This window comes from Helicoverpa armigera, chromosome 11 (assembly GCF_030705265.1).
Source record: "Helicoverpa armigera isolate CAAS_96S chromosome 11, ASM3070526v1, whole genome shotgun sequence".
Lineage (NCBI taxonomy): Eukaryota > Metazoa > Arthropoda > Insecta > Lepidoptera > Noctuidae > Helicoverpa > Helicoverpa armigera.
Genome location: NC_087130.1, coordinates 3866037 through 3881862, shown reverse-complemented (window position 1 = coordinate 3881862; position 15826 = coordinate 3866037). Strand labels below are relative to the sequence as shown.

Here is a 15826-nt window from a genome sequence, read left to right as displayed (position 1 = left end):
AGCTATAAATCTATGTACCTCTATATTGGTTGGTTATAATAGAACCCAAACGAACCCCTAATGCCACCTGCAATGGTAGTTATAGATACAATGATAAATCATTGGGTCGCGTAAGTTAATAGTATCTTGTACCCCTTACGAAATATCAAAAAAAATATGTAAAAACCCAATTACCATGAGAAATGAGTTTAGATTCATCCTCCTCAAGACGGTGTTTTCCATCTGCGAGACGCGCAAGAATATCCTCAGGAGTTCCTTCTCCTTCTCGAGACCAGCCAGGAGGAGGGCAGCACCAGCTTGCTTCACGCAGTACGACTGGAACGCTGTCAGCATGCCTGAACACTCCAGCAGGATCTTCCCAACGTTTACAGTTAAAAGATCCTGAAAAGAACACAGGTAAATTACTTTATCATATCATTAAAATGTATGGTTGTTATGGACATAATTTGCAAAGATAGTATAGAAAATACCTCGTCTCCTTGTTCCACAGCAATTTCAAGTCCATCTCGTAACTTCTCAGATAAAACTTGGTTATTTTCAATCAGCTCTTCAACATTCAGGAATATAGCGCTGAGCTGTTCTTGGTTGAGTAGGCCAGCTACTAACATCGGTTTATAAAACTCTTCAAGGATGATTTGCAAATCCCTGCCATATTTTTCTTCAGTCTCTACAATTTCTGTTATTATTTCCTTCCTCTCTGCTCGTTTCTTGGCACACTTTCTGCATACTAGTGGAGCGTATAATGAACCTGAAATAAGTGAAATCAAACTGTAATCATTCTACACTTTTTTATAAAACATATAAATATTTTAGTATTTCCATCTGAACCATCCTTTACCTTGCTCTGTTAATTGAGTTTCCACGGCAGTGTCACAATCTTCGCAGAGATGTATAGGAGTATCTTTATCGGTAATCATGCTGCAAGGTGAAGTTTTGCCCTGCAGTCTGCTTCTTGAAGACTTACTTGTTTCAGAGCCAACTCCTGAGTCATTTCTTTCAATCTCAGCCGAAGTCTTTTTACACACAACAGCCTTTTCTAAAGTTTCATGGTTAATAACTAGTGAATTATCCTCGCTGGAATCTGATGCGTTTGATAACTGACTCGTGTTGCTACTAAGATGTGTGTCAATTATTTCACTGTTATTACTTTTTTCTTTGGATTCCTCTAACATGTTTGATGAATCATTGTGGGTAGCATAACTAGTTATGTATGTTTCCTCATCATCAATACCTCTTTCTTTAGCATCTACTAAGTAAGACAAAATGTCATACTTCGATGCACCTTCAAATATTGAACGTGATCCACTACGTTTTTCGTCATCTAAAATCATTAGGGAATTGGGAGGTGGGTTGATGGGTAGAGGCGGTGGCATATCTCCAATCTCTTCATATATAGGATCACTGTTCAAACGAATAGATTCGTAATGATGATCATCGTCGGTGTTATTAGATATTTCAATATCACACAACGCGGCGTCGACCAACATTTGATAAAATTTCGACCTCGTTGAATTCGTATCGTCTTCGGTGGACAATTCGCTCGCTGAAGCATTATAGCAGTCCGACATTGGCTCGAGATCAGAAAAAACTCCCATAGCACCGCTCTCATACTCCATACTTTCATAGGGAGCAGAGCAGCTATTATCTTCATTCTCTTGGCAGACGGAAGAGTCGATTGTATTTTGTTTATTCGACGCATCGTCTTTGGCACTATTCTCGTTCTTTGGCTTTACTTCCCCTTTCTTCTCTACTTCTTTTGCACTCTCTTCTTTCAAATTTTTCAACGAACTTTCAATAAGCTTTTCTATAGTCATTTCACTGCTGTCTGTCCCTTCTGTATTCTTAGTTTCTTGGAGTTTTATTAATGAGTTTTCTATCAGTTTTTTAACCAAATCTGAATCTAAACCATCTGCGAGATGAGCGAAGAAAGGATCATCAAAAAGTTTTGTAACAAAATTGCCATTATTTGGTTGAACATCGCTGTTGTTATGGCAATCTGAATAAAATTTATCATCCTTCTTACCACAGACGTGTGGAATTAAGTTACGTTTTATAGCTTCGACAGGATCGTTTAAAATTGAAGATAGGTCATTTGAAGTATTCTGATCTCGGGAGCCATAGCTATTGTCTTTGTTTCTATCCGCATAATATTCTTCGTAAGTATTCGCTTCCATATGATTTTCAGGTTGCTGTGAAAGTACAGCGCCTATGTATATTTGACTTTTAGATTTTTTGATTTCCTTTTGTGGAGTCCCAACACTTATTGTAACAGTAGTGCCTGTTTGATAGGTATTGCACGTGTTTCCATAGTCATCATTTACAACGACAGAAGATAAATAGATTGGTGTATCACTGCTGACATTCATAGTTGAGTAGCATTCGTTTCCATTTATTTGAATCGAAGTTTTTCTTGGCTCATTTTCTGAAGATCTTAAAATTCCTGAAGCAGTTTTTGGTTCATCTGTATCGGAATCAAATTGCTTTACACGTAAAATAGTTTTTTGTTCATAATCATTTGCATCTGACCATTCGTCACTGGTTGAGCTAGAAGAATTATTCCGAACAAATCGAGTTTTGACATAATTGTGCTTTTTAGATTTTGTACGTTCCTTTGACTTCAGTCGAGGCGGTGGCTCAGGTGACTCTGATATTCCACGGCGTAAATTAGTTAAAATTGTCCGTGTTATATCGCTGCTGTCGCTGAGATTACCAGACTCCATATTATCGTTGTACTGCACTTTTGTCGGTGGTGTAGTTGGTTCTGGAATCACATCAGGTTGGCTAAGAATGTAGTGATTTGGACCAGATATTTCATTTTCTATGACAGAAGTTAGGAAGACTTGACTGGTGTGACCATGTTTACTTCTGGGTCGCAACGCCATTGTGTCTAGAAACTTCGGTGGATCTATCGCCATTGTTGGTGGTATACGTTCGGATTCTGATCGACGTAATACTGGTATTCTTGGGATGTTGTTATCTGAAAATAGAAAATTTATATAAATATAATGAAATTAAACAACAAAAACCTACAATATTTTTTAAAATAACTCTATTTAACTATAAATGCTGTGACTTAGACAAAATGATAAGAAAAATCGGCTAACCTTCTTTGTTTACATTTTTCACAATTTCAACGTCTGCAGTTTGTTGCGTAGCTTCTGATACTGACTCATTTACTTCTTCAGCAACAGTCTCGAACGTACTACTATTAGATATTTGAGAATTGTCAAAGATCTCACTATCATTTTGTGTTACCGTTTGGCTTATTAGTTCCGATAACTTCTCGCTTGACTCATCTAAACTGTGGCTAACAATGTCGCCTTCAGCCACAACGTCTTCCTCGGTTTCAATATTTGAAACAGGCGATTCAAACGGAACTTCTTTTGTAATATTTTGGTCAAGGTTAAATTCTGCAGTATAAATTACTTTCGTTTCTTCATTTTCAACCAAGAACTGTACACGTTTTCTTTGAAGAATATTATGAGAATTGACAGCCACTTTATCTTTAGGTTTCGGAAGGTAAAATAAAGACGAATTCACTCTCTTATTCTCAAAAGATTCGTTAGATATTTCCAATTTCGGGGTTGAGTCATTCGAGTCATAATTTCTCGGCTTTTTCAGAATCGATTTTATAGTATCTGTATTTTGATTTTTCAGCTTAGAGCTACGAGAGTGATTGTTATCTGATTTTCTATTTATATTCCTCTCTGTTAATCTTTGATTATCACTCTCGCTATCATCGTCAGTTTTATTATTTCTTATTCTTCTAGGTGGTCTTTTGGGAGAAACACTTTTCTGTTTAGTACGATTTGAAGTAGAGATATTCAATATTTTTTTACTTGTATTTTTACTCAATGATCCAGATTTTTTGTTTTCATTCTTAATATTAGGTAATGACAAAGTCGGAGATGCCTCTTGTGACTTTAATTCGTAGGATTTGAGATCATAGTCGACGGGATCATAAACTGATACTTCATCTAAATTATTTCCTTTTGATTCATCAGATACTCTTATTCTTTGTCCACCTATAGCTTTCACACTAGAATCTGATTTAGATTTACTGGAGTTTTTGTTTTTATTTTTCATCGATTCTTGAAAAACATGTCCAAAATCGTCATCAAATTCAACATCAACTAAAGATTTTGAAGTGCCATTTGATTTGACTAAGTCATAAGGATTGATGTCACATGACAAAATAGACTTCTTTGAGTCATTGTTTGTGTTAGTATCCTCTTCAACCCATATTTCATTAACTCGACTGACAGATTTACTTCTATTCTTGCGAAGTGTTTCTGGGCTAGTGGGCTTCTTAGTCTTTACTCTGCATGGACTTATACTTTTAGCTCGTAATCTCGTTGTTGAGAACTGACTTCCTATACGAGCTTCATGAGGAGGTGCCAATCTGTTCCGTCTCATCAAATCATAAGGGTCTGTATCTCCATTAGATTTCAGTATGCTCGGTCTCGCCTTTGATCCTTGTACTCTTACTGTCCCAGCTCTCAACAAACCAGATTCGCGGCTCACCTGATGACCTCTTACGGTACCCCCGACTAATAATTGCGGGCTATCAGCTATAGTTAATGGCAAACGAGATCCCTTGCATTTCTTACAAATACTGACTTTGGTTGAGCTGGTTTTCTTTGTACCGTTCAGGTACTCAGGACAGGAACATAGTATGACAGCATAGTTGTGTGGTGTAGGTTTTTGTGGCGTGCTTATGAGAACAGGACCAGAGACTTCTGGGTAAGCAGAGAAGACGCTAGGTCGCATAGGTGGGGTTTGGGTCCTGACGGACCCGTAGAGCCAGGTCTCAGCATACTTCATTGATTTGGACAGAGCTGATCCACCCGGCCCACTGATGGTTCCGTACATGTACGGGCTTTCTGGAGACTTTTCTGATGTCTTCGAGCTTCCTGATGTGTTCAACTTTAACTTCGACGACCATTTCTTCGGCCGTGTATTTTCTGTCGTGTCGTATATCTGAAATAGAAAGAAAATGAATTATTAACATATGTGGACATACGCTTATTTGTAAAACAAATGGCTATTAAGACAATAATTAACTTTCATTCGATAGGATTTTGTTTTCGTATTATTTATTAAATCCAACTACACAAAAACAAGGATCCTACCCTTTAATATAATAAACGAATCTATTATGGTAGTAATATATTTTACAGAAATGAAAATTCATACCGACGATTGCTAAACAATGAATGGTAAGTCCCACTTCACAAAAGGGCAAAGTTATTGTTAAAGTAGCAAGCTCGTAATTATTTTACAACAATACTACATGAATTGCGTGACAAAATGATAATATGAATATCCTTTTTTCGTTTCGAGCGTTATTAAATAAGAATTTAACTTTATTTCTTCGTCGAATATTAAGAGACAATTTTTCTGCTTCGTAAAATCTTTGTTGTTAAACTTTCGGTACGGATTTTAATAAAACTTCTACGCTGGCTGTTTTTTATATTAACGTTTATTAATCCTGGATTCATCACCTAGCTCTTTTGGCATAGCAACTAGTTGTTTACTAAGCACGTTTTCACGAAACTTTAGCTCATAAATAATATGGTCTTCATCCGAAAGCACTTTGTTTACTAACTCTCTAAAGCTAAGAGCTTTTTCATGCAAATATTTTTAGCCTATTTACAAAGTCGAATCGATACTTGACAGTTAAAGCCTGTTATAGATAGAACCATTACAATTTGTCATGTAGCTTTCTTAGCAAGCTTAACATATTTGTGTAAAATCTTGTGTTGTGGAGTAATTTACTTATTAAATGTTTTTTTTTTTATACATTTTTTATGTATATATCTAGTTGTTCAAAGTGGTTCAATTCGTCACTTTCTCATGGATTTCAGAAATTATATTCCAAACTTCATTCTCAATCCATGTAGGAATATCAGCATAATAATTCCATAAAGTTACAAAGTATTATAATGCTTTATTGTAAAATTAAAAAATAAATAAATGAAGGAAAACCATTTTCATGCTCTCAAAATAAATTACCAGAAAGTTAAGCTTTTAAAACCAGGTTCTCATAAAACGAAACCTTTATCCAATAAACGTCGTTATCTATGTTACGAGGATGACCTCGACCTCACCAAATTCTATCCTAAAATCCAAATTAAGCTTTAAATTTAGAATCAGAAGCTAATTAAGAAAAAAAATCTGTAGCCGTTCTAGGAGAATGTTTTCATTACTTGTTTAAATGACCCGATGCTGGAAGGTTAATTGGCCACTTTAAGTTTACTTAGACCATGGAGAACAAGATGAGCGGAGATGCCATAATGCAGGAAAGTCAGGCGCCTTCTACTAGGTCAAATACGTACCTACGTTGGGCATAACCAAAACGATCAGTTACGAGTGTACTAAAGAGGCGATTGGGTTCTTTAGGAATTTTGTCAAGGATTTTCGTATTACAAATAATAATCGGGTCGAAAGAAGGCGTATAAAGGCGAAGACAGTAACGTTCCTCGTCCTTCGTACATCCACATTTTTGGCGTGCTACTTTCTTAGGAGATTTTCCGTTATGGTAACTCCGCTAGTCATTTTGTTCTCCAGGACTTAGATGAATTCGCTGTGACGTTCTGATTGCTCATTCTGTTTTCTGCCTTCTTGTTAAACATTGTTCGGGATTTGTTTATTTTTACTATAAAGTACTTACGTTTAGAGAATTGGGGCAAGGGTTTTTATTTAAAGGTTGGTATTTATGGATTATAAGCTGGGTTATTTATCCTATTTAACGATTTTTTCTCACATTAAAGTATAATAGCAAGATCTTATTTTGAAAAGATTTTGTAATTTATCATGCCGAGAAAGCTGAATGCGACTTCAGGGACAAATAACGTATCTTATTCAAAATATTATTACAATTTTGTGTGTAACAGAAAACTTACATATGTTTATGAAATGTTAAATTTATAAGGTTCTAGTTCAAATAGAGGCAAACATAAGTCAAATACATTTCTAGAAGATTTTCGAGTAAATTCACAAGTTTTTAATATTTTAAGAATTCGTCTAGCTAGCTAGGGTATGTTAATATTAACACGATGTGTCATATAATTATTTAATTTACTGTTCTTAGTTTAATTTACTGGTATTTGAAATACTAAATATTTTATTCCATATATTATTATATATCATTTCATAATAAACCGTTTCTTATCCGGATAATTATATTTTTCTGGTTGGTATAAAATTTATTTCACATAAAAAATGTTAAGTATCCGCAATTATGAAAGGTTTTCAGCATCAAGTTTTTATACTTAAAAATTAATTGAGTTGAAAATCTGTCTCTTATTACCAATAACGGGCTTCTTGAAAACTTTATATTTCTATGGAATTTGATAATTATTAATTTTGTTTGAGAACCCTTTCGCTACGATTTCAAAGATAAAATAATCAATTTGTTCTTAATTGGATTCCATTTAACATAATTCGTTAAGAATATTCATTCGTTTGAGAATATTGAATATCGTTTGCATCTTAACCTTTTGAATTGTGTAGTTCATTTGTAGGTTATTGGTGACCTCCTATTACTTTTGATATTTAGTTGAAGGCTGAAATCATAGATCTCTTTTTAAATGCATTTAAAAATAAATTATTCTGTTTCCTTATTCCACTAGTTGTAGACAACTTGACGGGTTGACTGGGATGTCCAGACATTATAAAAACAATACCAACTAATAAAAAAACCGTTGTATGGGACACCATAGACAGAGTATTTTTTCGGAAATAGGAAATGTATCAAACCAGTATATTTAAACATTATTATTTTCAGTTATTGCAATACCAAAAGACAAAAGCATTAGGTATATAAAGTTACCTATGTTATAACAATCTCGTAGGATTTACATAGCAACCATAACGTTCCTTTTACTCCTATTCTAGAAAGCCAGACCAACAGTTGCACAGCAACAAATAAACAGCAACTGTTGCTCTTACCCGAACAATAAGTAATTGATCGTGACTACGATTTGCGCAAGCGCACCTAAGTACTGAATAGACCGTAAATGTCGCGTTGCGATACTTGTCGTGTTAATTATTTTACTACTTTTATTTATCTGTGTTAGTTTCGTCATTATTTGGGAGTACGAAATAATTTAATTATAGTTTCGGCTATTTTATTTCTTGAGGTATTTCTTAATGTACTTATTGGTGGCGTTAAATCTTTCAGAACATGTTTCTATAATGAGAATTATATGCATCTTTATTTTGATATACGAATGAGTGTGCAAAAGGCGAAAGTTCTTAACTTCCTTATTTGTTTATTGTTTAATAATTTATATCAGAAAAACTTGCACTATGATAGGTAATTTCCAAGCAATTTCCCCGAACCGGTTAACCAATCTTCTATCTCTGATAGTTTCAAAATAGATAAATTCTATACCGTATCTCCGCTCCTAACCACGCGATCCCGGCGATCGATTATTCAAATCAAGAGAGTATCCGTTTAGGCTATTGTTGTAGTAAATTGAAAACCGCGTTACGGCCCTAACTGCAGTATTTAGACTAACAATATAGCTTGTTTACGATAATCCGGGTGGAACCCTTTCGGAGTAACCGATGCGGGTAGGTATTACACTGTGTGACAGATAACGGGTTAATTATTAAAGGTGGGCTCTGATTTCTAGGTTGTGTGAGACAAGTTAGGAAAGGGTCTTGTTAACATAACTTTTCTAGATTTTTTGCTTGCAAGTTCATTATTAGCCAAGAGTTATGTAATCCAAGAATACTTCTGAGATGAATGCAAATCTATTTGTGTATTTTTCTGTTACAATGATTTTGATTGTGATTAATCACCTCGTCATCTAAAAAGTTGTTGTGAAATAAGATAAAAGTAAAGTTGTTAAAATAAAATTGTTAGTAGTCGTGTACAAAAAAGTTATTTTTTGCTTCACATTGATATGAAAATGCATCTAAGAACAGCAGACATTCATACAGCCACTACAAACGGTGCAGACAAAACCACCATCAGTCCGATTCAGTCACCAAATTAAAAGCCATGAGCGGTCTCATCGACCAATGCTGGAAATTGACAAATCAAAAGCCAGAGGCCAGAGGTATGCGTAATCAAACTGTCCTGAACAACGTCCCGTGTGGTCACCCTACAAAGCATGCGTCGGCTTAGCCCGGGACTCGTAATTAGGAGCAGACAATCGGGTTTGCGAATCTGAAGCGTGGGCACCCTAATTTGGTCGACTAGCGGGCTTAATCCCGTCAGTTCCTAGAAATGACTTGAACTGTCCTGGGGTAATACGAGTTGTGAAGTTTGGATAAAAGTAATGAAGGATTGTTTTAAGTGATTAAATCAATCTCTTGTTTCAGTTTTCTTTGACAACACCGGAGTTTATTATGTTACACGAATATTAAGTAACTTATGTTGTTTATTTGATCAAGAAGTAAACATCCAAGCAACCTCAAATAACTACGCTTTTTTTATTTCATTATTTATTTATTGCGTTTTCGGAATTTAATACAAAAGAGTATCAGACCTACTTCTTTACTTCTAGACGTTCTAAATTCAAAACCTCCGAACACAGGGACACCGACCACATATTCACCACGCACACAAACACATCAATTCAAATTATTTACAAAATTCTATAGCCCAAAAAGCATCAGACCAATCACGAACATTCTGAATTCAAAAACCTTCGAACATAAAACACGCACACACACATAATCGGTTTAATTCTTACACAAGTGCGGTTTGTAATTGGAACCTGAAGAGATCGTATGACAATCGCACAGACATTCAACACTTGGCCTTCTTACGTAACCCAGTTAGTATGGAGACCTAACACTGGCCGGTGTAGGGTTTCCGAGTAACTGAGAGAATGTCATGCGAAGAATTTGCTGGAAAATCAATCTTGTTTGGAGTTGAGGACATTTGCTCTGTAGTTTTATTTAATGGGATGGCGTTTATTGAGGAGTATTCATAAGGCCATAATAATTTGACCCATATTTTTTTGATGCGCACAGTAAGTTGATGGCTCACCTTTTTTCTTTGAGAAAATTATAAAGTTAGTTTCCACCACCAGTGGTTTTATCCGCTTTCCATGGGAACTACTTAGTGCACCCCCGTACCTATATAAAATAGTTTTTCTCTATAAATGTGCTATTTAACACTGAAAGTTATTTTCCAATCAGACCAGTAGTTCCTCAAATTAAGCAAAAAACACTTCAGCTGTATAACATTATTAAAAATATTAATTAAAACAACAACAACTTAGGTATTCCATCAATTAATATTTCTCCCAAACTAAACTATTACGTGTTACAGAACCTAATTACCTAACTCTTTTCTACCTAACAACTAACCACGTGCTTCCATCAAGCGTAAGATAAGGAAACTTAGGAACCAAAAAAAGTTTTAATTACAGCCATTGGTCGTCCAATTAATAAGTTCAGTACTCAATAACTCGTTAACAACTTGTTCGTTGGGCTGTCCTTACAAATAGAATTATAAGGAAAAATATTGTGTTAGACAGTGGTGAAATGGTTTTCTTAGTAAACATTTTTGGCACAATTTTGTGATTATTTTTATTAAAAAAAAAACCGGTATAGAAAAATTACTTGATTTTTCAAAGAATTCTTTCAACACGTGTTTTGATGTGTAAAAGATTATTTAAAACCCATTTACTGGTCAGAACAATAATTGCTAGCATAAGTTCCATTTCAAGATCAAGAATAATTACACTACCTTTACCCAAACCTCTCACTGTAAAATTTTAAATTCTTCTTAAGTCTTTGCAAACATCGAAGATGCTCTCTAAAACAAACCAAAAACCCATTACAGATAGCTAGAAATAATTTACTAAAGTACAACAAAATATCAATTATTATAACATACCTACTTGAAAACTTCGCCACAACACCGCGAAACTGTAGGACCAAGTTTTATTCATCTTTACGAACAAAATGTATCAGTATTTTTGTTTGAAACTCGATAACAGGGTACTTGGGAACTTTGGTAAAAGGTTACCCGATGCTTGCGTGAACCGTGTTGTGTCTGTTTTACAGTAGTTTAGCCTAAGGTTAACATTGATTTTGTTGTTGAGCGCGCTATCAAAAATGTTGTGAGTATCTGGTATGTATTTTAAAGTGTGGGACAGTCTACGTAAAACTTGTTGCTCATAGGTAAAACATAGCTTGACCTTTTGCACTATTGTTAAATATGGTATCACCTGTGACCTGTCTAAATAAAAGTTTATTATTTTCTTTCTTCATCAGTATCCTCAAAAATAGTACTGATTTATTCTAGTTCTGCAGTCTTTCAACCTTTTCTTAAATTAACTGTACTTTCAGAAACTCAATACTCCTACCAACATATGCCTACTAGACGCATGAGTCCATTTTAACTCAGCACATCCAAACAAAAAAAGAAAGAAACAAAAGCCAACACAACAGACGACCGCCCTTCAAAGAGTCCTTCATCTTTTTAAACGGTCTATAAACTGACCAGCAAACAGAAAACTCGAACAATAGACTTGCAATCGAAACGCAAACCAGCTAGTCTATAAATAAACAAAGCACAGTTTCCAGTCTCATTCCCTTTACTTTCGAATGCGATTTCCCGGCGTCGCGTTACTGTAACCCTATAGATAGCGTTAGGTGAGCCGGTTCAAGTACTCGTATCGTGTTCGCTTTTATGACATATTTTTTCGCAGCTATAGCATCTGTATGATGTAGGGGTAAGTGTTACCTAATTATTCTTAATTCATGAAACAGTTTATCTACCTTTTTCAGGTATATTATATGGCTTTACTTTTAAAGACTTAAGATGCACTGATAGTCAGCTGCATTTAGGGAGACTGGAAGCCGTCTCAAACAAGGTTGGGAAAAGGCTAGGTACGCAGATGATTACTTGTAAATGTAAAGATTGAAAATTCGGTGGTCCGTTTGACAAGGATTTGAGTCCAGCAAAGGGATTACCGTCTGGTCAAGCAATACCAACAGCAATACCAATGTTCTACAAGAAATTATATAAGGAACATAAAACAAGAGCATCTTCTAACTTCTAAGAAGTGCGTTCCTTAGTAGGATCTAGCTAGACCGTTCATTATTCTATACTGTTTCTTAAATTCAGCACGACGTTGTTATCCCAAAATTGATGCCACAAGTAAAAACAGAATTTTCGATGATTTTTTTGCGGATTTGCGGCTAACCTATATTTCTAGTTCTCTAGGGTTTCACCGCATGAATCAGTAGGTCGCACCACTAGACATTAGCAAGCGAAAAAATTTAATGGATATCACACCTGACACGCACAAAATATCATCAGAAGTGAAATGCTATGGGAATATGCATCTTATTTTATGCAATGTTAAGTACAATTTGCAGTGGTTTGTAGTAAGTATTTTATGTGCAGGACTATTTTTTTTTTTCATTCGTACGTGTATGCATGAGTAATGACTAGCAGATAAAACAAAAGGTTAAATTAAAGAATAGTATTTTAAGATGAGGACTTTTCCAAGCACCTACATGAAGCTAATAACTTTAAAGTCTTTTTTTCCAAAACTAACCAGCTGAAGTAAAAAACAAACATACCTACATTTAGATAGAAAAAAACAATAACAGTGGTGAGCTCGAAATTCTAGAAATCCACGAAAACCTCGACATCTGCCCTCGCTTACACGATTCATCACCACGGAGCAATAAAAACTAGATAGTGGCAATCAGTTGTGTGGTCGACTGTGCTGTGGTCCCTTCCAGTCACGCGTAGGTGAAACGATAACACAGATCTCACCGCAGGTTCAGCTACGTTTTTGTTTTTTTTTTTTTATTTATTTTGGGTGCTGAATTTTTTGCAGTATTTCATTGTTTGAGTAAGCCTAAGTTTTTTGGGTGGGCTGGTGATTATTGTTTTAGACATAACCCACGTAATCCCAAAGGTAGTTGATATTAAATCTAGGATATAAGTTAAGCCACTACGTAGGGTTAAGAGCTCCGTAATTTAAAAGATGCACCTAATACAAAAGTACGCATATTTAAAAAAAATATATAGAGACGCCTCAATGCTCAAGCTAATGCTCAATTGTCTATATATAAATATCAATTGTAATATTGCAACATTAAAAAAATTGAATTGAATTGAAAAATTAAAAACTTAATGAAGACACGACAAAAACCAGTCCCATTTCGCAGCACGTGCTATAAATAGCCCAAAGGACATAAAACACGATTAAGTAGGTGTCTGATTTAAATAAACCGCCCTTTTAAATTAAAAACAGACGAGCACTTTTTTTTAAACCTTTATCTTTGTTTGACGTCGGAAACGCTGTTGATATTTTTCGTGCTATTTCGCCCGGCGCGGTTTTGTTCGACAAAAAGTGAAGCGGACTCGCATGAACGGACTCTGGCCGCTTTTTGTACAATCACCTACACAGTTTGTTATATCAATACAGTTACGTGCACACCATTTCCGACACTACGCAAAAGAGATAAAGGCGAAATTTGAATGCGTTTCCCAAAGCTTTGTTACGGATGCTGATAAAATGTACTTTGTTAAATACTCGGCGGCGAACTAGCCAGTGTTTTCATTAGCTTTCAAAATGTTTTCCGCTTTGCAAAATATTGTAAACAAAAATGTTCTAATCCTCATAGCTCAGCAATGAACATGAAATCTCTTTTTTATCCGTAGACACTCGTGCAAAAAATAAAACATTTCAATTGTACAGAATGAATGGAAGAACTTCAAATAGTGTAATCATTTCTGCTTTCAATCTGCCCACGTTTTATATTTGACGTAAAGAAAATTCGGTCAAGAATATTGTATTTCATGAAAACCTTGTGATTAGATATAACCTATAGATGACTTTTGTTAAGCTCAGGCTTCACAGATGGCATTATATTTTTTCACACATATTTACAAGAATCAATTCAATTTCAACTGTCGGCCTACTTACTGGCCAACACTGAAGTCTACCAAGACTCATAAAACTACTGGCATATCCTTTTAAAACTGTTTACAGCACGTCCACTCTATATACTGGCCGTAAGCTACTCCGCCCGTGTAACTTGGCTTTATATTTAAATAACAATATAACTAAGGCCAAGTTGTCGGATAAATAGGAAACTTTCCAGTCACGTTCACGATATTCCATTTCAAGAGATTCCTTCATACCATTTATTATATTACTAGACTTATGTAGAAATAAACTATATATATAGTTTTCTTTCAATAAAAAGTTGGGCCTAGTAGGGTTTTATTCATTAGTTTTGTGAAAAAACCTTTTAGTTTGAGCGTTTTCAATTTGATATAGCAGAATTGAAAATTATGGTGAAGTTATAGGACTTTCATAGAATTGAATATGTTTGTACAAATAAATAACTTCTCTAAACATGGCAATCAAATGATTTGCCTTGTGTGAACACGAATTCAATAATACAAAAATTATCGTTTTAAAATCACCTGAAACCACTGAAACCTTCAAACTTAAGAGCCTTTCGCAATAAAATCTGACCCCTATATTGAATTCAAAACAAACCTTCGGACCTCAAGAATCACGAGTGGGTAAACTAGTTGTAAGGGTCAAAAAGCATAAAGTGATATTATTGGATAAGTAACCAAAACTTTACTCGCGGATGTGAGCAACTGAATTTGCAAGATCTTCAGGGATGCAAGTGAAAAGTAAGGAGCGTTACAGGTGGCTTTCAATATCGGCTTATATTAATAACTACTCCGCACACTCGGATAAAAAGTAGCTTATAGGCTTCCTCGATATATAGGTCACCTTACACTGAAATATGTTTTCAAATCGGTCCAGTACTTACTGAAGTTTAAACTTACAGCACATTCAAAAGTCAATGTCTGTTCAGCGATAAGATTTCCTAGCATTTTGCAAAACAGTTCATATTTTCTAACCGCCTCGACTTTTAACGGTCATGTAATATACATAACAGTTCTTATATAAAATGGTCCCAGTTTACCAAGTTTTCTATGAAATTAAAACAGTTAACATTTAACGTTTTAGAAACACGCGATCGCTTATAACCGACACACATGCTTAAGATGATCCAACGATTTCTTGTCACGGGCTGTAAAATTTTTTATCGAATGCCTTTTTTATGCGAACATATAAAATCGACTATAGGTCCTCGTGAGGTGTAAAATCGGTCTATTTTTACGCTCCCAAAAGTCGTATAAGTGCGACTGGATTTTTATTTGTGCGACATTTTTCGAAATGTTACGCCGCGTAGTGCGTACTTTTCGCAGATTTTTTTTACGTTGCACATAAAACGTTGAGTTGCTATTTGTAAGTAACGAATTTCATTTTATGTTTACTTCTTAACTTTCGTATTTAGACATTGATGGGGCATAAAGTGTGTTCCAAATACCTCGATACGGAACGTACTTAAAGTCGTTTTGTTTTTATTTATTGGCTCGCGTTGTGACCGCATTAAAAGCTTTTTTATTGCTTGGTAAAAATGGCGTAATATGGTAAAAAGATAAGTGACTATTTGGTACAATTTTATTAAATGGAAACAAACTTAATTTGCGGCCGCAATATGAAATATTGTCGTTTTCCAACGTTTTTTTTTTCAGAGGAACATGATTCATGTTTGCTTAAACAACTTTTTCACGTCCTGTATTTGTTTCTAGGAAAATCTCGATAACATATCATTAGCTCAAGATGTCGATTAAGTAGATATTCTTAGTCCCCAGGCCGGCGAACAAATTTTTTTTTGATACATATACATTTAAGACTTTGTGAGTGCCTTCCTTACGATGAGTCCGACAAACTTTTCGAATGCGCAAATTTTGGTGCCGCTGCGTTTTTTAATGCTTGACTCCTGAAATTGTCGATATTAC

At 35.0% G+C, this 15826-nt stretch overlaps 1 protein-coding gene across 1 annotated transcript in view; it reads right to left on the bottom strand.

Annotated features, from left to right (window-relative positions):
• LOC110371983 (uncharacterized) overlaps positions 1-15826 on the bottom strand; it is a 138999-nt gene that overhangs the window by 5658 nt on the left and 117515 nt on the right. The window contains exons 4-7 of the mRNA XM_021328478.3: positions 3105-4980; positions 839-2977; positions 471-748; positions 175-381 (exon numbers count right to left, since the gene is read on the bottom strand). Coding sequence (XP_021184153.3) covers positions 175-381; positions 471-748; positions 839-2977; positions 3105-4980 — 4500 coding nt within the window. The remainder of the gene's footprint in view (positions 1-174; positions 382-470; positions 749-838; positions 2978-3104; positions 4981-15826) is intronic.